This window comes from Neofelis nebulosa, chromosome 3, assembly GCF_028018385.1.
Source record: "Neofelis nebulosa isolate mNeoNeb1 chromosome 3, mNeoNeb1.pri, whole genome shotgun sequence".
Classification (NCBI taxonomy): Eukaryota; Metazoa; Chordata; class Mammalia; order Carnivora; family Felidae; genus Neofelis; species Neofelis nebulosa.
The window spans coordinates 44,493,019-44,519,673 of NC_080784.1; the positions used below are offsets into that span (position 1 = coordinate 44,493,019).

Sequence of the window (26,655 nt, forward strand, 5' to 3'; positions counted from 1 at the left end):
AACATACCTCAACACCATAAAAGCCAAATACAAAAGGCCACAGCTAATATCATCATCAACGGGGAACTCTGAGAGCTTTTCCTCTAAGGTCAGGAACAAGACAGGGATGTCCACTCTCACCATTTCTATTTAACATAGGACTGGAAGTCTTAGCCTCAGCAATCAGACCAGAAAAAGAAATAAAAGGCATACAATTCTGCAAGGAATAAGTCAAACTTTCACTATTTGCAGATGACATGATACTCTGCAGAAAACATGAAAGACTCCACCAAAAAATTGCTAAAACCAATACATGAATACAGCAAAGTTGCAGGCTACAAAATCAATATACAGAAGTTGGTTTCAATTCTATACACCAATAATGAAGCAGCAGAAAGAGAAATCAAGGAATCAATCTCATTTACAATTGCACCAAAAACCATAAGATACCTAGGAATAAATCTAACTAAAGAGGTAAAAGATCTGTACTCTGAAAACTATAGCACACTTATGAAACAAAGTGAAGAGGGCACATAAATGGGGGAAAAAAATCCATCTCCATGGATTAGAAGAACAAACATTGCTAAAATGTCTATACTACCCAAAGCAATCTACACATTTAATGCAATCCCTATCAAAATACCATCAGCATTTTTCACAGACCAAAAACAAACAATACTAAAATTTGTACTTAATCATAAAAGACCTCGAATAGCCAAAGCAATACTTAAAAAGAAAAGCAAAACAGGGGGCATAATGATTCTGGGCTTCAAGCTTTATTACAAAGCTGCAGTCATCAAGACAGTATGGTATTGCCACAAATGCAGACACATAGATCAATGGAACAGAATAGAAAACCCAGAAATGGATCCACAGCTATATGGTCAACTCATCTTCAACAAAGCAGCAAAGAATATCCAATGGAAAAAATACAGCCTCTTCAACAAATGGTGTTGGGAAAACCAGACAGAAACAAGCAGAAGAATGAAACTGGACCATGCACAAAAATAAATTCAAAATGGATGAAAGACCTAAATGTAAGACAGGAAACCATCAAAATCCTAGAGAACACAAGCAACAACCTCTCTGACATTGGCCGTAGCAACTTCTTACTAGACACATCTCCTGAGGCAAAGGAAACAAGAGAAAAAATGAACTATTGAGTCTTCATCAAGATAAAAAGTTTCTGCAGATAGAAGGAAACAATCAATGAAGATGAAAGGCAAGAGAAGATATTTGCAAATAACATATCTGATGAAAGGTTAATATCCAAAATCTGTAAGGAATATATCAAACTCAACACCCAAAAAACAAATAATCAAGTTAAGAAATGGGCAGAAGACCTGAATAGATGCTTTTCCAAAGAAGACATCTAGCTAACTAACAGAAACACGAGAAGATGCTAAACATCACTCATCATCAGCGAAATACAAATCAAAAGCACAATGAAATACTACTTCACACCTGTCAGAATGGCTAAAACTAACAACACAGGAAACAACAGATGTTGGTGAGGATGCTGAGAGGTGAGAACCCTCTTATATTGTTTTGGGAATGCAAACTGGTGAAGCCACTCTGGAGAACAGTATGGAGGTTTCTCAAAAAGTTAAAAATAGAACTACCCTATGATCCAGCATTTGGTATTTACCAAAAGAACACAAAAATACAGATTTGAAGAGGCGCATACACCTGATTTTTATAGCAGCAATATCAACAATAGCCAAAGTATGGAAAAAGCCCAAATATCCATCGACTGATGAATGGATAAAAAAGATGTGGTATATATATGTATATATTACTCAGTCATCAAAAAGAATGAATTCTTGCCATTTCCTATGACGTAGATGGAACTGGAGTATATTATGCTAAGTGAAGTAAGTTAGAGAAAAGATAAATACCATATGATTTCACTCATATGTGAAGTTTAGGAAAGAAAACAGATAAACACATGGCAAGGTGGAAAAAAGGAGAGAGGGAAGCAAATAATAAGAGACTCTTAATGATAGAGAACAAATAGGGTTGGTGGAGGGAGGTGGCTTGGGGATGTGCTAAATGGGTGATGGGTATTAAGGAGGGCACTTGTTATGATGAACACTTGGTGTTGTATGTAAGTAATGAATCACTAAATTCTACCCTTGAAACCAACATTACACTACAGGTTAACTAATTCGAATTTACATAAAAATTTGGGAAAAAAATCATAAAGCAAACCTTCACAAATTTAAAAGGATCGAAATCATATAGGATATATTTTCTAAACATAATGAAATCAAACTAGAAATCAAAAGACAAGGACAACAGGAAAACTCTCCAAATTTGAACAATACACTTTTAAAAACCCATGAATCAAGAAGTCTCGAAGGAAATTTTATAAGTACATATAATTGTATTAAAGTGAAAATACAATATATTCTTTTAGGCTGCAGCTCAAGCAGTGCTAAGCAGGAAATTTTAGTCTTAAAATGCTTACAATAGTAAAGAGGGAAGGTCACAAATTGATAATATGTTGTTCTATCAATGAACTAGAAAAAAATTAAACCAGAATAAGGTATAAGGGAGAAAATAAACCTAAGAGCTAAATGCTATGACATTGAAATAAGACAATAGTATGGAAAAAGCAAAAAACACTACTTCTTTGATAAATTCAATAAATTGAAAAATCTCTAGCAGGACTGACAAAGTTAAGCAGAGAGAAGATGGCAATCATTGACGTCAGAAATGAAACACTTCTATTAAAAGGATAGTAAGGACTGTGACAAAACTTCACCCATAAATTCCATACCTGAAATGGAATGGACCTATTCCTTAAAAACCACAAACCACCATAACGATACATATAAAACAGATAAAGAAGATATTCCTAAAACTATTAAATAAACTGAGTTAGTAATTAAAAATCTTCCACATGCATATACACACAAAAATTCCCAGGCCTAGTGATGTCACTAAAGAATTTTACCAAATATCTTAAAAATTAACATATACTTTATATAACATTTTCCAGAAAATAAAATAGGAAATAACATGAGGCCATTAATACACTAACAGAAAAATTAGATAAAGTCAGTACAAAAAGAGAAAATTATAAACCAATGTTTCTCATGAACCTTGACAAAAAATTCGTCAAGAAATTATTAGCAAATCAAATCCAGTCATGGGTAAGAAGAATTATCCACCAGAACCAAATTGTAGCTTTCAAGATATGCAATTCTGTTTTAACATCTGAAAATAAGTCATTAAATCCATCATATCAACAGGCTAAAATAGAAAACTCATATGATCAGATCATACAGAAAGCCATCTGTAACACACAACATTTGATGGGGGAAAAAAAGCTGTTAGCAATCTAGAAGTAAAGATTTCCTCAAATTTATAAGGAGTATATTAAAAAAACAACAACAACCATTATCCTCAAAAAGATTCAGAAAGACTGAATACATTATCCCTAAGATTGGGAACAAGGTGAGAAAGTTTGCCCTCACTATTGTGATTCAACACAGCACTAGAAGTTGTAACAAGCACAGTAAAGCAAAGCAAAGAAATAAAAAGCATACAGACTGAAAGGGAAAAAAGAAATGTCCCTATTTGTAAAAGACATATCTATGTAAAAAAAATCTCAAGGAATCTATCTAAAAAACAAACTTTATAAAATTAATGTGTGACTTCAGCAATGATGTAACCAGATCAACACAAACAAATAAATTGTATTTCCAGATAACAACATGTGGAAACTGAAATTAAAATACAATACCATTTACAGTTGCTCCAAAGAAAATAAAATGGTCTGGTATATAACTTAAAAAAAATCTCTGTGCAGGATATGAATGCTAAAATTACAAAATGCTATTGAAAGACATAAATGAAATAAATGAAGAGACTCACTGCATTCATGGGTTGGAAGACTCAACGTGTCAAAAATGTTAATTCTTGCCAAATTGATCTATAGGGTTAATACAATGTCTATCACAATACCAGCAAATTTGTTTGTATTCATGAAATAATCTAGTCCAAAATTTATATGAAAAAGCAAAATATTTACTATAGTCTAAAAATCTTGAAAAAGAATAAAGTAGGAGGAATCATGGTGGTCTATGTAAATGCCAATTTACAGGTAAACTAAGGAAAATAGGATGGTATTGACAGTAGTATAGACACATAGAAGAACTGAAGAAAATAAAGAACCCAGAAATATTTCCACAAAAATATGCCCCATTGACTTTTTGACAAAGATGCATGAGCAATTTGATGCAGAACAACCTTTTATATCAATGGTGTTGGAACAAATCACTTCTTCAGTCAAAAGAATGAGGCTTGATTCATTCAAGTATCACACCCTACACAAAATTATCTCAAAGTGAACAATTAAATGTAAATAAAAGTATAAAGCTTTTAAGACAAAAAAAAAATAACATCCAATCTTGAGGAACTAGGGATACATGGAGTTCCTAAATTTGATACCTCAGCCTCCATTCATAAAAGGAAAAGTTGATAAATTAATTCTCATCAAAATTAAAATTTTTTGATCAATAAGAGACCTTATAGAGAGGATGTAAAGACAAATTACAGACTGGGAATAAATATTGGCAAACCACCTATCACCCACCTATGGCAGAGGACTTGTATTTAAAAATATATAAACTGTTTAAAAACCAACAATAAAAAACAAACCAATCCAAGTAGAAAATGGGTAAAGGACATTAATAGACATTTCATTTCATGAAAATATGTTCAATATCACTGGACATTAGGGAAATGCAAATTAAAATTGCATGAGATATCACTACACGTCTATCATAATGACTAAAATTTAAAATCTTGTTACTTTTAGTTTAGTTTTTTTTTTTTTTTTGAGAGAGAGAGAGCAAGCGAGCAAGGGGGAGGGACACAGGGAGAGGGAGAGAGAGAATCTTAAGCAGGTTCCATGCCCAGCATGGAGCCAGATGCCAGGCTTGATCTCACAACTGTGAGATCTCGACCTGAGCCGACATCAGGAGTCAGATGCTTAACCAAATGAGCCACTCAGGTGCCCCTAAAAAAATTTAAATACTGATGAAATGGTGGCAAAAATGCAGACACTCCATCTTTCCTACATTGCCAGTGGAAGTGTAAAATGGTACAGACACTCTGGAAAATACTTGATAATTTATTTTAAAAAACAAACAAACTTACCTTATGACCTAGCAATCATATTCCTGGGCACATATCCCAGAAAAATAAAAATTATGTCCACACAAAAAATTTCACATGAATGTTCATAGAAGCAATACTTTAAATAGTTAAAGACTAGACAAGGTAAAGTGTGAGAACATGTAGAGCTGGTGTTTCTTTGTGGGAATGTGGTTGTTTAGAAATTCAATTTCTTAAATAGATTTCAAGTGATTGAGATTTTCTATTATTTCTCCCCTCAATTTTGATAAGTTGTCCTTTTCAGCAAAGTTGTCATTTCATCTAAATTACCAAATTTATTGACATACAGCTTTCATAATCCTCCAAAATATCATTTTATTTTCTGTATGACTAATCATGTCTCCCTACATCCCTAATATTGATGGAATATGTTTTTGTTCTAGAAGAGTCTTACTAGGGGTTATTAATGTTAATTAGTCCTTGTAAAGAACTAAATTCTGACCTTTAATTTTTTCTATTCTTTTTCATTTTTCTATCTCATTGATTTCTACCCTTATCTGCATTATTTCTTTCATCTACTATGTTTTAACCCTTTGTAGAGTTTTGCATTTGGTATAGGAAGGCAAATTAATTTAATGGCAACCATTCTGAACCCTCTTGTTTCTGAGTTTTAGACCTTGGGTAGGGAACTGGGGTGATAAGAGTATCTCTTACTTTAAAGCTTGATCTTTCCTCCTAAGAATCAGTCTTTCTGGTCTCAGTTGAATGTCTGGGTGTCAGCAAAGTCACCCTACTCTGTCCAGGCTGAAAATACAACATCTCCCAACACTGTTTGACCTTTAGTATTATCTCCATTTTACTCTCTGCCCTTTAGTAGAGTTTTATCCAGCACATAGGCAGGCTAATCTTTAGTCAGGGACATAAGGGCAACTCCCCTCTCCATAAGAAATCATACGTCTCATGGCCCCTCTTCTCTGGTCCTGTGTCATGCCAGTTCCAGCTGCTACAGCAGTGCTGAACTCCAAATTCTTCAAGTTCTGCCTGGTTCCAACTCCCTATGCTCTGGTTAAGACTTTTTATCCTCAGAGGGCCAAGTTGAATGTGACTCATCTTCTGGGCTTTCTTTTCTCTCAGAGAAAAAAAATTCCTGATCAGGCTATTGCCAAATGTCTCAAAATAGGAGTCTCATGTATTTTGTTCTGCTTTTTACTTGCATATGGTAAAAAACAAAACAATGTTGTACTAATTATTTTTAATTTCATTGTCTCTCAGTTGCAATGTGGCAATAGAATCTGACCCTTCACTTGCATTTACTTCTTCCCAATCATCTGTTCTCACAAAATAAATATCTCACAGACTAAAGCTAACTTTCTCACATACTTAAAATTTCTTGACTCCTATCTGCATTTTGGGAACAACACAAACTCCTGTGTTTCCCATGTGAACCTATTCAGATTCTATACTCAACATGCTTTTGCATCCTCACTTTCCCTTTCTATAAGGCAGTTCTTTCTATAAGGTCATTCCACACAGTAATTCCCACTACTTCCTCCTCTGCTCAGGCCCTACAAAATCTCAATTAAAATGACTCTGGGGAAGAGCCAAGATGGTGGAACAGCATGAAAGTTTTTTGTGTGTCTCGTCTCCATGAAATACAGCCAGACCAACATTAAACCATCCTGCACACCTAGAAAACTGATCTGAGGATTAACACAACAATCTGCACAACCTGAACCACAGAATTCAGCAGGTACGCAACATGGAAAGGTAAACTGGGGAAGAGAGAAGCCACGGAGGACAGGGAGCTGCTTTTGTGTGCAGAGAGAGGACGGAGACGGGGGGAGGAGGGGAATATGGGAAAAGCACCCCCCCAAAAGCAGTTGGAGAGAAAGTGGAAAAGTGGAAACAGCCACAGGGACTGAGCTAAAAAGGGATAAAGGAGAAAGGAGAGGGTTTAAACTGCATTAAGACTATAAACAGGGGGAGTGCAGAGTCTGAAACTCCACAGCTAGATACCTGGCAGTGCTCTGGTGGGAAGGGCAAATCCCCTGGAGCAAAGTGGAGCCTGGGGTTCTTCAGGCCACATGGGGAGAGGTGGTTCTCCTGCTGGGAGGACACCTGGTAGAGGCTATGTGGGTTCCCCAAAGGCAAGGGCCCAGCGGACCCAGGAGAACAACCACATTCACTGGTGCTGGAACACCATCGTTAAGGGTGAAGCATGGTGTCAGATGTGTGTTGTGATTTTCAATAATCCCTCAAACTCTGCTGCTACACTATCACACAAACTTTTTCTGGGGCGGGCTGGCACCCGGCCACAGTCTCTAGGCATCGGCAGCAGCATGTTCCCACAAACTTCCTGGGTGCAGCCAGCACCCAGCCATTGCACAGTGAGACCCTCCTGCAGAGGGGCAGAACAGGTCAAAGCCACAGTCCCTCAGAAGTAACAGGTTGGGAAAAATAGCTGCATCTGAGACAAAACTCAGGAAGGAGACACTGCCTGGGGCTTGGTCACGGACTGTGTGAAACCGGGGAGTGGACAGAAGCCAAAGACAAAGGATGGGTGCACAATTGCTGTTCAGGGAGAACACAGTTCCAATACTACAGACTGGGTAGCTGGGTGTGCCATTTTCACCACTCCTGTGCATGAACATACACACCTACAAGCACCGCAAAAATCCACCCCAGTAAGCTAAGCAGCGCCATCTAGTGGAGAACAGAGCCATTACTCTAAGTCATGCCCAAATGGGCAAACTTCACTCCTCAGAAACACAAGTCTCTCTGCCTGCTTAGTGTATAGACTATAAAGCGCATCATAATTTGACTTCTAGGGGAAAATAAAGTAATTTCAGTCGTATGTCACTCTGTTCGCTGGTCCATCTATTCAATTTCCTTTCTTTTCTTTTTTGTTTCTTTTCTTTTTCTTGAATACAGAAAGAGAAAAAATTAATTTTTATTTCCAATTTTTGTTAAATATACTTTTAATTTTTTTCTACTATATTTTCTACTTTTGTGTAATATTTTCAAATTCTATTTTACTTCCATCAATTAATTTTTGTCTACTTCAGTGTATCCATTTATCAAAATTTCAAAGAATTTCCTTTTGTTTTTTTTCTTTTAGTTTTTTATTTCCCCTATTTTCTCTAATCTATCAAGCCCCTTTCAACACCCAGACTAAAGCTATAGCATCATTTATTCCATTTTGTGTGTGTGTGTTTGTTTTTATTTTTTTAATTTTAGTATTTCCTTATTTTTTATTTTAATTTAATCTAATTTAATTTTAATTTTTTTATTTACCTCATTTTTTACCTCTCTGAGGGGAGAAAAGATGAAAAAACAAAAACAAATAAATAAAGACCAAAAGCAACAAAGACTAGAAAGGACCAGAGAACACCACCAGAAACTCCAACTCTACAAGCAACATAATAGCAATAAATTCATATCTTTCAGTACTCACTCTAAACATCAATGGACTTAATGTTCCAATAAAAAGACATAGGGTGACATAATGGATAAGAAAACAAGATTCATCTATATGCTGTTTACAAGGGAACCACTTTAGACCTAAAGACACCTTGAAATTGAATGTAAGGGGATGGAGAACCATCTATGGTCAACAAAAGAAAGCCAGAGTAGCCATACTTATATCAGACAATCTAGTCTTTAAAGTAAAGATTGTATCAAGAGATGAAGAAGAGCATTATATCATAATCAAGGGGTCTACCCACCAAGAAGACCTAACAATTGTAAACATTTATGTGCCAAATGTGTCAGCACCCAAATATATAAAGCAATTAATCACAAACATAAAGAAACTCATTGATAGTAATATAATAGTAGGGGACCTCAACACCCTGCTAACAGCAATGCACAGATCATCCAATCAAAACATCAACAAGGAAACAATGGCTTTGAATGACACACTGGACCAGATGGACTTAAAAGATATGTTCAGAACATTTCATCCTAAAGCAGCAGAATATACATTCTTCTCCAGTGCACATGAAATATTCTCCAGAATAGACAACATACTGGGACATAAATCAGCACTCAACAAGTACAAAAAGACTGAGATCATACCAGGCATGTTTTCAGACCACAACACTATGAAACTCCAAATCAACCACAATAAAAAAATTTGAAAAGGTAACAAATACTTGGAGACTAAAGAACTCCAAATACTTGGAGACTAAAGAACTCCAAATACTTGGAGAGTAAATAACATCCTACTAAAGAATGAATGGGCTAACCAAGAAGTTAAAGAGGAACTTAAAAAGTTCATGGAAGCCAATGAAAATGATAACACCACAACCCAAAACCTCTGGGACACAGGAAAGGCAGTCATTAGAGGAAAGTATAGAGCAATCCAGGCCTTCCTAAAGAAGGAAGAAAGATCTCAGATATACAACCTAACCTTACACCTTAAAGAGCTGGAAAAAGAACAGCAAATAAAACCCAAAACTATCAGAAGACAGGAAATAAAAAAGATTAGAGCAGAAATTAATGCTATAGAAACCAAAAAAAAAAAAAAAAACCAGAACAGATCAATGAAACCAGAAGCTGGGTCTTTGAAAAAATTGACAAAATTGATAAACCACTACCCAGTTTGATCAAAAAGAAAAAGAAAAGGACCCAAATAAATAAAATCAAGAATGAAAGAGGAGAGATCACAACCAACACAGAAGAAAATAAAAACAATAGTAAGAGAATATTAAGAGAAATTATATGCCAATAAAATGGGCAATCTGAAAGAAATGGACAAATTCCTAGAACCATATACACTACCAAAACTGAAACAGGAAGAAATAGAAAATTTGAACAGACCCATAACCAGTAGAGAAATCAAATTAGTAATCAAAAATCTCCCAAAACACAAGAGTCCAGGGCCAGATGGCTTTCCAGGGGAATTTTCCCAAACATTTAAAGAAGAGTTAACACCTATTCTCTTGAAGCTGTTCCAAAAAAATAGAAATGGAAGGAAAACTTCCAAACTCTTTCTATGGAACCACCATTACCTTGATTCCAAAACCAGACAGAGACCCCACTAAAAAGGAGAACTATATACCAATTTCCCTGATGAACATGGATGCAAAAATCCTCAACAAGGTATTAGCCACCCGGATCTAACAATACATTAAAAAAATTATTCATCCCGACCAAGTGGGATTTATACCTGTGACACAGGACTGGTTCAATATCCACAAAACAATCAATGTGATTCATAACATCAATAAAAGAAAGGACAAGAACCATATGATCCTCTCAATAGATGCAGAGAAAGCATTTGACAAAATACAGCATCTTTTCTTGACAAAACCCTCAAGAAAGTAGGGATAGAAGGATCATACTTCAAAACCATAAAAGCCATATACAAAAGACCCAACACTAATATCATCCTCAATGTGGAAAAACTGAGAGCTTTCCCCCTAAGGTCAGGAAAAAGACAGGGATGTCCACTCTCACCACTGTTATTCAACATAGTATTAGAAGTCTTAGCCTCAGCAATCAGACAACACAAAGAAATAAAAGACATCCAAATCAGCCAGGAGGAGGTCAAACTTTCACTCTTCACAGATGACATGATATTCTATATGGAAAACCCAAAAGATTCCACAAAAAACTGGTAGAACTGATTCATGAATTCAGCAAAGTTGCAGAATATAAAGCCAATGCACAGAAATCGGTTGCATTCCTATACACCAACAGTGAAGTGACAGAAAGAGAAATCAAGGAATCGATCCCATTTATAGTAACACCAAAAACCATAAAATACCTAGGAATAAATCTAACCAAAGAGGTGAAAAATCTATACACTGAAAACTATAGAAAGCTTATGAAAGAAATTGAGGAAGACACAAAAAAATGGAAAAATATTCCATGCTCCTGGATAGGAAGAACAAATATTGTTAAACTGTCGATACTACCCAAAGCAATCTACATATAGAATGCAATCCCTATCAAAGTAACACCAGCATTCTTCACAGAGCTAGAAAAAATAATCCTAAAATTTTTATGGAACCAGAAAAGACCCCGAATAGCCAAAGCAATCTTGAAAAAGAAAACCAAACAGGAGGCATCACAATCCCAGACTTCAAGCTATACTACAAAGCTCATCATAATCCCAGACTTCAAGCTACACTACAAAGCTGTAATCATCAAGACAGTATGGTACTGGCACAAGAACAGACACTCAGATCAATGGAGCAGAATAGAAAACCCAGAAATGGACCCACAAACGTATGGCCAACTAATCTTTGATAAAGCAGGAAAGAATATCCAATGGAATAAAGACAGTCTCTTCAGCAAGTGGTGCTGGGAAAACTGGACAGCGACATGCAGACGAATGAACCTGGGCCACTTTCTTACACCATACACAAAAATAAACTCAAAATGGATGAAAGACCTCAATGTAAGACAGGAAGCCATCAAAATCCTCAAGGAGAAAGCAGGCAAAAACCTCTTTTTGACCTCGGCCACAGCAACTTCTTACTCAACACATCTCTGGAGACAAGGGAAACAAAAGCAAAAATGAACTATTGGGACCTGCACAGCAAAGGAAACAATCAGCAAAATTAAAAGGCAACCAATCAACAGAATGGGAGAAGATATTTGCAAACTACATATCAGATAAAGGGTTAGTATCCAAAATCTATAAAGAATTTATCAAACTCAACACCCAAAAATCAAATAAATCCAGTGAAGAAATGGGCAAAAGACATGAATAAACACTTCACCAAAGAAGACATCCATATGGCCAAACTGACAGATGAAAAAAATGCTCAACAGCACTCATCATTAGGGAAATACAGATCAAAACTACGAGATACCACCTCACACCTGTCAGAATGGCTAAAATGAACAACTCAGGAAACAACAGATGTTGGCAAGGATGTGGAGAAAGAAGATCTCTTTTGCACTGATGCAAACTGGTGCAGCCATTCTGGAAAACAGTATGGAGGTTCCTCAAAAAGTTAAAAACAGAACTACCCTACGAGCCAGCAATTGCACTACTAGGCATTTATCCAAGGGATATAGGTATGATGTTTCCAAAGGGCACATGCACTCCAATGTTTATAGCAGCACTACTGATCATAGCCAAAGTATGGAAAGAGCCCAAATGTCCATTGGTGGATGAACGGATAAAGAAGATGTGGTATATATATACAATGGAGTATTATTCAGTAATCAGAAAGAATGAAATCTTGCCATTTGCAACTATGTGGATGAAACTAGAGGATATTATGCTAAACAAAATTAGTCAGAGAAAGACAAATATCATATGACTTCACTCATATGAGGACTGTAAGAGACAAAACAGATGAACATCAGGGAATGGAAGCAAAAATAATATAAAAACAGGGAGGAGGACAAAACATAAGAGACTCTTAAATAAGGAGAACAAACAGAGGGTTCCTGGAGGGGTTGTGGGAGGGGAGATGGGCTCAATGGGTAAGGGGCATTAATGAATCTATTCCTGAAATCAATGTTGCACTATATGCTAACTAATTTGGATGCAAATTACAAAAATAAAATTTAAAATATTTTCCAAAAACAAAAAAATAAATAAATAAACAAACAAATAAACAAAATGACTCTGTGTTTTGGGGTTTCTTATTCTTAGCTCCTTAACTCACTTTCCCTCTAAGACCTCTAAACTTGTCATAGTTTAAAGGACCTGTTTGGATAGGAGATTCGAGTTCCAAGTTTGAAAAGTAGTTGTTGTATTCAGTCTGCCTTCCTACAAATTGCCACCTTATATTTGGGCTTCTAGTCTGTTTGCCGAATAATTCTGTGGGATAGAAGGCATCCTTTTGCTTTCCACCAACAGCACTTTAATGATATATGTATGTATGTATGTATGTATGTATGTGTATATGTAATATGTGTATACTACCCAAAGCAATCTACATATAGAATGCAATCCCTATCAAAGTAACACCAGCATTCTTCACAGAGCTAGAAAAAATAATCCATGTATATATACATACATATATATAAAAACACATAAATCTACAGAACACAAAGCAAAACTTACCTTCATAAATGAAGAATCTGGATACAATGTTCCTGATTTGTTGTATGCATACACAAGGAAATGAGGGTCTAAAAATGACCTAATTCAACGAAAGGAATGACACTTCACTGTAATAGTAATATAAATACAAGCAAAATCATGAAATTAAGCATAATTTACATTCAATTTTACAGTTTCAAATATCCAAAAATTAAATTGAGCCATCTCTCCATTATCTCATTTGCTTTCTGACAGCATGTTTTGTATATAGGAAAACATAATAAGCAGTATAATCAGATATCAGTAGGGACAATCATAATGACATAGATCTATGTATAATAAAAACCAGGACTTCCAGATTCCCACAACAAATTTTCTTTAAGATCCAACCATCAGTAAATCTCAGGGCATAAATATATTTGCTAACAAGTAGCCATGGATTGATAAGAAACAAAAAATATATGCTTTTTCTGATAGTTTTCATGAAACTGTGCTGTGGTAAAAACAACCTCAGAATTCTCAATGCCTTAAATCAACAGTGAATGTTCTTTACATGTTTATTGTCAACTCCACACTATCTTCATTCTGGAACCTGGGAAAAGACATACCTCCTACCTGCTGAAACATGCTTTTCTTGTAGCAGAAGAGGAAAAGAAATTGTAGAAGCACACAATAGTTCTTAAAGCCTTTTTTAGAAGACTAGTGTTTTGCTCAAATTTCATAAGCTAAATGATCTCTACAGACAAACCTCACATAAATGGTACCAAAGTGAAATCTTACAGAGAAGACAGCGATTCTTACGGAACAATCTGACACCATTATTTATTGTGGAGAGAATGGGGTTTCTCAAGGATTCCAGATATCAAGGGGCAGTTCAAGGCCAAGAGTCAAAGAAGGACTAGAGCATTCACGGAGTGCATACTTTCACCACTACTTCTCTTTCCAGACCTCCTTCATCTTTGCTCATTCCTGACAGCTTTCTCTTTTCCTCAATTTAAATAACAAAACCAGAGGGCTTCCCAGAAAAAAAAACTGATATTTATCAGCTCATATTGCACACATATTCAAGGACATCCCAAATATTCTGGGTTGGTTTATATGCAAGTACCTAGAACACAAATTCTGGCACAAGGGCAGAGCCTCATTTTAGCAACTAAGCATGTAAATGAAGGTGGTGGAAATGGAAACCCAGAATCATTTCCCAGGAAAACGAATTTCAACAGATTTCTGAAAAGCATAATTAAAAGGAGAACATATTTGCAAATGACATATCAGATAAAGAGTTAGTATCCAAAATCTATAAAGATTTTGGAAAGATTTTGGAAAGAGCCCAAATATCCAATGACTGATGAATAGATAAAGAAGAAGTAAGTGTGGTGTATACACACACACACACACACACACACACACACAATGGAATACTTCTTGGTGATAAAAAGAATGAAATCTTGCCATTTGCAACAACGTGGATGGAATTAGAGTGTATGATGCTAAGAGAAATAAGTCAGTCAGAGAAAAACAAATATATAATTTCACTCATATGTGGAATTTAAGAAACACAACAGATGAACATAAAGGAAGGGAAGGAAAAATAAGATAAAAACAGAGAGGGAGGCAGACCATAAGAGACTTTTTTTTTCAATATTTATTTATTTTTGAAAGAGAGAAAGAAAGACCAAATGGGAGCATGGGAGGGGCAGAGAGAGGGAGACACAGAATCTGAAGCAGTCTCCAGGCTCTGAGCTGTCAGCACAGAGCCCTACATGGGGCCCAAACTCACAAACCGTGAGATCATGACCTGAGCCAAAGTCAGAGGCTTAACCGAGTAAGCCACCCAGGAGCACCCATAAGAGACTCTTAAATATGAAGAACAAACTGAGGGTTGCTGGAGGGGAGGTGGGGGCAGGGGGAGAAATGGGCCAAATGGGCTATAGGCCTTAAGGAGGGCACTTGTTGGGATAAGCACTGGGTGTTATATGTAAGTGATGAATCACTGGGTTCTACCCCTGAAGCCAATACTATACTATATGTTAACTAACTTGAACTTAAATAAATAAATTTTTTAAAATAAAAGGATAAAAGTTTAGTTTGCAAGTTTATTCATCCTGGGTATAAAAGTATACTTTTGCTTCTACACAAAACAACAAAGAAGTCTGCTTAGTGAAATAAAAAAATACAAATGACCATTCAATGGAAAACAACATTCAATGTAAGGAAAATGAACAACAAAAGGGAAAAAGGCAAAACTTAAAAGCAAGTTCCCTATGAGGTTGAATGAAGAAATTGATTACAGAAAATAATGATTATTTAAAGCAAAGTTAACAAGTTAAAAAGTTAATAGGCTTTCAAAGCATATCATTTAAGAAAAAAAATACTCAAACTAAAATGATGATGACAGTTAAAAATAATTTAATAAATGTCCCAAAGAGAATTTGTGTGCTGAGAACAGAATTAGAGGCCTAGCCAATAAACAGAACAAATTTACTACCAAATAGGTAAAAAACACAGCCAAAATAAAGATGTAAAAATTGTTGAAGGAAAACCTATACTATAAAGGGCAGATCCATAAGACCCTGGATGAGACCATATAGTTCCATAAAATGTTTTAAAATATGTATGATTTGGGGTGCCTGGGTGGCTCAGTCGGTTAAGCATCCGACTTCGGCTCAGGTCATGATCTCACAGTTCATGAGTTCGAGCCCCACATCAGGCTCTGTGCTGACAGCTCAGAGCCCGGAGCCTGCTTCAGATTTTGTGTCTCCCTCTCGCTCTGCCCCTCCCCCACTCGTGCTCTGTCTCTCTCTGCCTCTCAAAACTAAACGTAATAAAAAAAAAATTTTTTTTTAATGCGTAATGATTTAAAACTAAAATGAAAAATTAAGGGGCGCCTGGGTGGCTCAGTCAGTTAAGCGTCTGACTTCAGCTCAGGTCACGATCTCACGGTCTGTGAGTTCAAGCCCCGCGTCGGGCTCTGGGCTGATGGTTCAGAGCCTGGAGCCTGCTTCCGATTCTGTGTCTCCCTCTCGCTCTGCCCCTCCCCCGTTCATGCTCTGTCTCTCTCTGTCTCAAAAATAAATAAACGTTAAAAAAAATTTTTTTTAAATAAAATGAAAAATTAAGGGATTTATTCAATTATGAGAACAAAAAGGACATTTGCAGATATGAACAGGTTTAGAAAGCAACCCATCTGAAGAAAATAATCTGAAACTAGTCTAACTAAACAATACAAACTAAACTAATACAATATTGCATAAAATTGCAATAAAAGGAAAAAATAAAAAGAGAGCAGAAATAAAACTTGGAAAATGCAAAAATAGTTGGTAGGTAAAGAAACTGAAAGCATTGGATTTACATCGTAAATGTAAAAAGAATTTTTAAAATTCTACAGGAATATTATAAATTCAAGATGTGAGTGACACAAGTGAGGAATCTGAGAACCTATGAAAGAAAATATGAGTATAATGATTATATGAATATTTCATCTTTTTAGCAATAAATCCCACAAACAAAGGAAGAAGATAGTAAGTAAGCTGGATAGCATGTTTGCAACATACAGAACGTATAAAGAGTTAATATCTACAGGAAACAAAACTTCCCACAGATTGATCATGGGAAAAAAAAAACAGAAAGAAAAGCAGAAGGATAAGCCATAGATTGAAAATAAATAACCCAAAACAAATGAATAGAAATAACAATAAAATAGCATTTCTTATGCATTAACAAAAATAAGTGAGTGAAGATACTTATTTTATTGAGAATGTAGAGAACAGAAATGTTTTTGAATTATTGGTGTGAGTGAAGACTGGTATAAATCCTTGGAAGTAAAAATTAGTAGCATACAGCACTCTTGACAATTTTATCATTTATTGCCCTTCAATTTCACTGGAGCCCAGAACATCATGGCCAAAGATAGCCACAATACAGCTTTTCTTGCTATAAATATATAGGTTGACAAATAACAAGTGAGATATATTTATTCGATGGCTACATATGTATTTACAATCAATGAACTCATTCTGCACAAATCTGTATGAATGACTCTCAAATAAAGATGTTATGAAAAATTTTGCACAAAAAGCACAGCCTCAAAACCAGAAACACACCCAGTAACATAATTAGTATCTATTGCTCACACTTCTGGGTCAAGTGTGAGTAGACTTAGCAGTTCTGCTAATGGCGGCCAGGCTTGCTCAATGGTCTGGGATTCAGCTGAATGTTGACTTATCTAGAGATGATTAGGGCACCTTGGCTGTGCCCCACCTGTCTCCATCTCCCAGCAAGTTGGCCCAAGCATATTCTCATGGGGATGTCAGACAAACAAGATGGAGAGCAGGAACGCAGGAGAGCTTTTTCAAACCTCTGTTTAAATCAAGTCAGCTAACATCTTTTTGGCCAAAGTAAGTCACATAGCCATAGAATGGGCTACATGATTTGCAGGGCCTGAAGTGAAATTAAAATATGAGGTCTCTTGTTCAAAAGTATTAAGAATCTCAGGGAAGCAACAACAGAGAATTAAACCAAGTACAGAGCATGTCTAACCATGGAGTCCTGGAGGACCATACACCAATGAAGTTGGCCTTGCACAGATAAACTCCTATCCAAAGGCTGGGAGTGGGGAATAACAAATATTTCACTCTGGTGGGGCATGTTGATAATGGGGAGGCTATACATGTGTGTGGGGAGGCACAGGGTATATGTAGAAACACTCTGTACCTTCCACTCAATATTGCTGTGAACCTAAAACTGCTCTGAAAAATAAATATTAAATTAGAACCAGGAAACAGGAAAATGAAAATAGTTGATAATTGTTTAGATAACTTATTTAGGGAAATACAAATTGACACAAAGATGCAGTATAATATTTTGGCACATCTTGCATGCTTTTGAAAATCGAAACTGCTACTGTCTTTTCAGAAACTGGCATTATCTCTCAAAATCCTAATATAAAATGTGAGTAATAAAGAAGGTTGGTCTGGACATTATACCAGTAACTATATGCAAACTGCTTAGAAATATGTCTGGTAATTGATATGTGCCCCATAATGTCAGTTACTTTTGTTGTTTTGTTGTTATCATTATCACTATTATTACTTTTATTCATACTTCCTGATCCAGAAACACATTTCTTGATATCAGGCCTACAAAACAAAATCTCTATTACATAAAAACACACATACAAGGATGTTTATTGCAGGCCTCTTTAGTGACAATCCCTGGAAACAACGTCATTACCTATCAACCTGCCATACTACAGATGTTAGCTGTTAAAGAATGAGCTAAGATATATATATGAAGCAAGAAAATGAACACTGTTATTAAATAAGACCTGCTAATCACAGAACAGTATTTCCATTTGTCTAAAAACAAACCATTTTAGTAGGTTTCTACATATTTTATTTAAAGGAAAGGTGAGATTTAGAATAGAAAGAAAATGGTGGAAAGAGACACACAAGGTTATTAATTGGTGAAATTGGTTTCTTCACAGAGTGAAAATTTAAGAGATTAAAAAAATGTTGGTGTTGGGGCACCTGCGTGGCTCAGTCGGTTAAGCCTCCCACCTCAGCTCAGGTCATGATCTCACAGTTCATGGGTACAAGCCTCGCATCAGGCTCTGTGCTGACAGCTCAGAGCCTGGAGCCTGCTTCGGATTCTGTCTCCCTCTCTCTCTGCCCCTCCCTGACTCGTGCTCTGTCTCTCTCTCTCTCAAAAATGAATAAACATTAAAAAAATATTAAAAACATTAAAAAACATTCACAACATTTTAAAAAACATTAAAAACACTTAAAAAACATTAAAAAAATTTTTTGAAGACCTACAGGCCAATATCCCTGATGAATATGGATGCAAAAATTCTCAACAAGATACTAGCAAATTGAATTCAACAGCATATAAAAAGAATCATTCACCATGATCAAGTGGGATTCATTCCTGGGCTGCAGGGCTAGTTCAATATTCACAAATCAATCAATGTGAGACATCACATTGATAAAAGAAAAGGTAAGAACCATATGATCCTGTCAATAGATGCAGAAAAAAAAAATTTTAAATATTAAAAAAAAAAAGTTGGTGTAATATCAAGTAAAATGCTTAAAATCATGTATATAATCATAAAGTCATATATAAAATGACAGCATGAACAAAATTCAATATGGACAAATAAAGCTATTGCCTTAATTGTTACAGTTGTGGCCATATTGCAAAGAGTTATATAGACTAATTTTCATCTATCTGATATACATTAATTTTACATCATGAAATTAGAATTTGGCTTAAACATTAGACTTAAAATCTCAAGATGAAAACTTGGAACTCTTGTCTGACTTGAATCACAAACATGTAACATGTTAAATATAAGACTCATGCTCTTGTTTAGGCTCAACTTAGGGTAGTGACTGTAAAAATTTCAGAAACTAAAAACAACTGTATGAAAAGAAGAATGTCTACTTACTGTTTTTCAAGGTGGAGAGTGTATATTTTCTGGTCAATTTTGATGGCATAAGTGACCTACAGCAAAGTATTCAGAGAGAATGTAATTATTAGAAATTCAAAATTCTTAAAATTTATTTACTCTTTCATATAAACATAGATCATATCACACACATCTCAAAATAACATATGCATATATAAGTATATTGCTATCTTCTCTCCATCTTGGAATATATGACAGAATTAACCATAATTAAATTTCAATGAAATCAAGGAGTCTAAATCTGTTTCAAAACTAAGAGCATTAGTCATTAACATTTATTATCATAATGAAATTTTAATTTAAAATGGTACATTTAGAAATGTTGAGTAATCTTGGAAGAAACCTGAATTACATTATCTTTTCTCTACTTTGCAATTTCTACCCCAAATAAATTGAAAATTAAATACAACATGGGTCCCCTTTTAAGATGATAGGAGGCGTCCCCAAGCTGTCAGAAGTGCTACCCACAGAATCTTCATCTCCCTGTCCTCTTTAGGAATTGCCTCAGCTGAAGAGGGTCACCTCACACCAACTCACAACTTTCTGATACAGCCCCCATTTAATGAGAAGCCCCCTCATTCCAACTTCAGATCTTGATGGGCCATGCCAGCTTCACACTTTGTCGAGACTCAGTTGAGTCTGTGTCTCCCCATTCCTGCTTCTTCTCATCCTTTCCACAGGCGCTCATCACAAGAGCGTACCTGCCTTCATGAGAATCCTCTCAAAGACCACATCCCAAAGAATCCAATTTGTGACATTATCATAAAACATACACATGGTTAATTTCCACATTTGCAAAATGTAGAAAACATGGGGAAAAATGTGAATTTTGCTGTTGAGCATGGTTGTCATTGGGTACAGTTTTCTGCATAAGTCATTTTAAACCTTCTATAGTGTTCCGTCTTTTATAACTTACAACTCTTGAAAAGGTGTGTTGACATCTCCCCAAATTATTGTGACATTGTTTTTCTCCTTTTAATCTATAGGTTTCTTCAGTACATTTTTTGAATCTTTGTTGGTGGGTGCAAAGAGGAATAAAATTTACAAAATTGCAAATGACTGTAAAGTATGCCTCTATGTCATTTCAGAATATGACTTGAATTTGGAGTTGTAATTTCTTCAATCTCATCTATTATTGTTTAATATCCATTATGACTTACGATTTCTTCTTCAACCCATGAATAATGTAGAAGTGTATTTTTAAATTTCCATATACATTTTAAATTGTTTTAAGATTTAACTTAATTGAATTGTTACAAGATAAATACTGTATTGTCAGAATTTGATATTTTAACATTTTTTCCTTGTTTTTGTCAATTTTGTTGAATTATCTGTATATTCTTGAGAAGAATGTGCATTATTTACTATATAGTTGAATTACAGCTGGATTAGAAAAACACTACCTTTATTTCTGGAGTTGCCTACAAGTCTAGATGTTCTGACTCTCTGTTGAGACAAAGACAGTGAGGTTTAGAGGGTACTTTTTAAGGTTCAAAAACTCTTTTGACTAAAGTTAACTTCTTTAATGTTTCCCTAACCAGTTTGACAAGGTTGGCTTGGCTACTTAAAGCATCACTGAAAGCTTTTTAAGGAGTCCTCCGAAAGCCAAAATTCCTACCATAAGTCTCATTATTTCAAGCCAGAGACTCAACATGTTCTAGAAACGCAGAGACTGGGTTCATAGGAAGCTCACTGTGAATGCTTCTGGAATTCCTGATATTTGCCTGAATTCTCTTTCTCTTGCTGCACTTTTGCCATTAAATAAAAGCATTATGGTGATATCCCATAGAGTTTAGTGAGTCCTAACAAATAGCAGAGAGGTAAAAACAATATATTCAATTTGATGGGTTCACTTCTATATAAACCCATCAAATAAAATAGTTTTGTTGTCCAAATTGTCTTTATGAATCCCTTTATGATTTGTAAACCAACATTTGAGAAAAACATTTTAAGATATCACTATGAAAATGGATTTGAAAAATTCTTCCTTTAGTGTAATCAGTCCTTATATGTGAGAGCATTTTTCTAAAAACATACAAATTTAAAACTGTTATATATTCCTAGTGAACTGAATATTTTATTAAGTAGCATGCTTATCTCTCATAATGGTGTGTCAGTATGTGTACTAAATGTTGGTTTTCTCCCACTTTTGTCACGGATACTCGTGTTTGCTTTTGGTTAGCATGTTCCCAGTATGTTATATGTCCTAAACATTTTAAGTTCTCTGGGTATTTGTTTGGGTGTAATAGCTTTTATGAACACATAATTACTGGATTGTGTGTGTGTGTGTGTGTGTGTGTGTGTGCCATAAAAGGAGACAAACAGACCACTCAGTCTATAAAACCCACTCCAGCGTCTAACAGTTTTCCAGTTGGCAATTCAATGCTCCTCTCAGATATTGCTACAGAGGTTCCAATCCTTGGATTCCTATCATATTCCCGTGTGTCTTTACATCAACACATCTTTCTTGAAAACAAAGTGTCCTAACCAAAACTAATTCATATAAAAAGGGAAGACAAGGGGCACCTGGGTGGTTCAGTTGGTTAAGCGTCTGACTGCTGGGCTCAGATCATGATCGCACAGTTTGTGAGTTCAAGCCCCACATCGGGCTCTGTCCTGACAGTTTAGAGCCTTCTTGGGATTCTGTGTTTCCCTCTCTCTGTCCCTTTCCTGCTTTTTCTTTCTAAAATAAATAAAACTTTTTTAAAAAGGGAAATCAAAATCGATAAGAAATTAACAAGAAAAAAAAGATTCAAATAGGCAATATATGTAAAAGCATCTTGTCTTAAGACTTAATTTTAAAATGCCAATTAAAAGTGAAGCATTCATTATACTTATCACATTGACAGGAACGAGAAGCCGGGAGTGCCTGGGTGGCTCAGTTGGTTGAGCATCTAACTCGATTTTGGCTCAGGTCATGATCTCACAGTTTTGTGAGTTCAAGCACCACATCAGGCTCTGCACTGACAGCACAGGGCCTGCCTGAGATCCTCCTTCTCTCTCTCTCTCTCTCTCTCTCTCTCTCTCTCTGCCCCTCCCCCGCTCACACTCTGTCTCTCTCAAAATAAATAAACTTAAAAAAAAAAAAAAAAACAGGTATAAGAAGTCTGAACCAAGCCTGCAAAAGCCCTCAAGAAGCATCATTATTCTTTGTTAATGAAAGTTAACTACAATAAAACTTTTCTGATAGATATTCTGTAATATACATCATTTTAAAAAAATTTAATGTTTATTTATTTTTGAGAGACAGAGCATTAGCAGGGGAGGGGCAGGAAGAGTGAGAATCCAAAGCAGGCTCCAGGCTCCAAGCTGTCAGCACAGAATCCAACACACGGCTCAAACTCAGGAACCACAAGATCATAACCTGAGCCAAAGTCAGACTTAATCAACTGAGCCACCCAGGTGCCCCTGCACCATTTTTTTAAAATGGCTTGCCCATTGATCCTATCGAAATGACTACCAAGAAGGTTTATAAAACTACATGTTTAAATCTGACAAACAATAATGTTACATCCATATGTGAATGGCTATGAAAAATGACAGTTTTATTTATTATCATAAAAGTATATTCTAACTTTATAAATAAATTAAAAGCCAATTATCACACTCATATATTATTACTAAAATTATATGTGCAGGTGTGTGCAGATCTCTAAAAATTCATTCAGTTCAAATTTACTACCTTTAGAAACTGAGGCGGACATTCACTTTCTGAACAACTCTGTCCTGTCTAGACTTAATTTTACAATGTACTTGCTTTACTTTTTAATCAGATTTAAAATAATATCACTTTCATTTTAACAGACATATACACCTATATACACAAATATAGGCATGAAGAAATTATATATTGTCATTTAAAAAAATTTTTTAATGTTTTTATTTATTTTTGAGACAGAGAGAGACAAAGCATGAGCAGGGGAGGGGCAGAGAGAGAGGGAGACATAGAATCTGAAGCAGGCTCCAGACTCTGAGCTGTCAGTACAGAGCCCAATGCAGGGCTCGAACTCACAGACTGTGAGATCATGACCTAAGTCAGACAAAGGACTGAGCCACCCAGGCACCCCATATATTGTCATTTTAAAAATTATGTTAAATAAATTTAAAAAATAAATAACATAAAAAGTTATATTAAATAAAAAGTAAATGTTAGTGTGACATTTACACAGGATAAATATTTAAATATACATATTCTGTTAAAAAAAAAAAAAAGTCCAGTAGGATATATATATCATTTTGTGTGATAGAGATTTGGGGCACTTTTTTCTGAGTCTGTGTTTTAAAAATGATTCATAACGTTCATTGGAAAATGAGAAAAATCAAGACACAAAATTTCAAAGGAATATGTGCATGGACTGATTTGGGTTACGTAGCCCAGTAAAAATAAAGCACTCAAAAAAGAAGTGATTTCTTAATTACATGCGTTTCTGAAACTTCACCATCGGTGTTTGTCTCTATCTTCCGTGGCACTGTAATTTGTAGAAGTGATGTTTCAGGATCTGCAGTAAGGAAAACGCCTGTAAGCATTCCCCAGTGCTTCCTGCCACTTCACATCACTCTTTGAACTTGCACGAACTCATACACACACACACACACACACGCAGGCACGCTCCCACCACGGAATCAGACTTTGCGCATTCCAGAAGAGGCTACCTAGAAATGGGACGTGACCCTACCATCTTCCAGAGACACTTTGGGACTTGCTGACCTCAGCCCCAACAGGTGAAGAAGAGCTGCTCTGGAGGCCCCACCTCCCAGAAGCGGCTCGCCCCCTCCTCCAAGTGCAGGGTCAGGCACGTGAGGACAACTGTCCCAGTCCTGTTCTGAGCCCTCCCAGCAGCAGGCCCCGCAGGATCCTGACTCTAGGCGGGCTCTGACGGGACGCAGGGCTCCCCCCAGCCGGGCACTGGGCTCTGGAGCAAGCTTCTGGAGCCCGCCACGCCCACAGGCTCTGCGACAGGTGACCCTCTACGGAGCAGGTCCTACACTCACGATGGCCGGCGGAGGTCAGCCAGCCCAGGCCTGAGAGGATCAGCAGGACAGGCAGCATTGCGCGGCCTGGCGGCCTTGCCACGGTGATGGCGGTTGGCTGCGGAATGGCTGCCGCTCGCGCGCTGGGCCCTGAGCTCCGGGCCTGCAGGGAGTGGGGGCAGAGCGGGCAGCGCGGGCAGTGCAGGCAGCAGGGCGATGGGGGAGGGGTGGCTGCTGTTCCTCACGCCCCGCCCCGCCCTGGCCCTTCTGCTGACCTGCGTGCACAGCCGCAGCCCCAGGCGCCCACCCACCGCCCTCTGGGCTGTGGAGGCACAAGGCAGCCTGGCTTGGTGCACAAGTGGGCTTGGGCTTGGGCTTGGGCTTTATTTTCCAAATGCGGATATTTGAAACACATTTAGGGATTACATAAGGGTCATAAAGTGAAGTTTTCTCCTTTGGAAATGGACCATCTGTTGGTGAAGTGCTTGGCTGTATCAGTAGTCCACATGATCATTTTCTGGCACAATGACTGAATTACTTTAGTGGACAAAAACAAAATGGAAATTCACAATATGGTTAGTAGCAGACGGTTGCATGTTTTAACCGTGGCTACTGCGGTATTTCTATTTTAAGTCTCAGGTCGAAACAAACACACGTGCACACACATAAAGAGTGAAAAAAAATCGTATAAATAAATTCTTCTATCGTAGATAACTTTGTTTCTTAGAAAACCCTTTGGTTAAGGAAATTAAGTAAAAGTTAAATATGAAATGGGTGTATGCAAGTGTTTTAATCCCTCATTATGGATTAGCAGTTTAAGTATCAGACCAAAACCAAAAAACAAATCACAACTGTGAAATCCTTTAAGAACAACTTTATTTTCCCATTATTTTATTTATTCCAATGTGAATAACTTGGCTTCTTGGAAAAATCTGTGGCTAGTAAAAGGTCAAATGTAAACATTTTCCCCATTGGTATGACATTCACACATGAAAACGGAATAACTTGGAAAGAAATTTCATTTTTTGGCTTAATATGCAGGTTGATGACTTGCATAATTTCAGTTTTGCTAGGACTTTTTTTGCCAGACAATTCTCAAGTTGTCCTTCCATGGAATACTTCTGCTCACATTCCTTAAATACAATATTTATCCACAAAACAAATGATTTTCTCAATTTGTAAAAAGAAAAAAAATGTAATGGAGTATAGCCTTTTAAGAATATATATATATATATATATATATATATATATATATATATATACCTTTTTCATATTTTTCCTAAAACTACTTTTAGTGTCTATTTATCAAGAAAATATTGGTACAGGTAACAAATGGCAACAAAAGGGATTTAACTTAAAAATAGCAAGTTTGCATATTTCACTAAAGTACTTATAGCCTAAGCATTTAGTTTTAGTGTGGTCCTTGGTGTATAATGTATTCATTTAATTTACTTGAATGTGTCTATGTACCTTAAAATTAGTATTCATCTTTTTGTCAAATTATATAAAAAATGAGGGAATTAACATATCAAAATTATGTTGCTCTTAAAGTAAAATTTCTCCCCGATTGTCTATAACCTGATAAAACCAAAAGGGAAATATATACTTATTATCTAAATTCATTACTGTATTTGCATTGTTGGTATCAACTGCTAATTTTTCTGGGCATGATTCATAGGCATTCAAGTCATTTGAATTTAATTCAATAATTTTTATATGCTTATTACAAGCCTGAAACCAGGCAGATATCAAACTATGTGTGACACCGTCCCTATCTCCAAGTGCCTCAGAAACTAACAGAAAACTGAATGTGTATAAGAGATACCATAGCTAGAAATAAAAAATTATTTGGGAATAAAGCTAATATAATTTTGTTTTCTTTACAGATATCAAGTGAACCTAGAGGTGGTTATAACAGTTGAGATGTGAGCCATATAGATTTGTATGCATGTTAGTGAAGTTTAGGACTTTATTCTTAAATATATCATCCAAGAGTTTTACTGAAAATAAATGATGGATTTTGTGTTAGAATGATAACTTGTAGGGGCTCCTGGGTGGCTTAGTTGGTTGAGCATCTGAATTTTGATTTCAGCTCAGG

At 36.1% G+C, this 26,655-nt stretch overlaps 1 protein-coding gene across 2 annotated transcripts in view; it reads right to left on the reverse strand.

Moving 5' to 3' along the window:
* The window catches only part of LOC131506713 (A disintegrin and metallopeptidase domain 3-like), a 143,309-nt gene extending 118,587 nt beyond the window's left edge, over positions 1–24,722 (reverse strand). The window contains exons 1-4 of one of the 2 annotated variants that reach the window (XM_058720603.1): positions 24,579–24,722; positions 24,006–24,085; positions 19,566–19,621; positions 13,139–13,217 (exon numbers count right to left, since the gene is read on the reverse strand). In XM_058720603.1, the coding sequence (XP_058576586.1) occupies positions 13,139–13,217; positions 19,566–19,621; positions 24,006–24,085; positions 24,579–24,636 (273 nt within the window). In that variant the 5' untranslated portion in view covers positions 24,637–24,722. Of the gene's footprint in view, positions 1–13,138; positions 13,218–19,565; positions 19,622–24,005; positions 24,086–24,572 lie in introns of both variants that reach the window. The other variant, XM_058720602.1, reaches the window with a different exon arrangement.
* Positions 24,723–26,655: the final 1,933 nt, after the last annotated feature.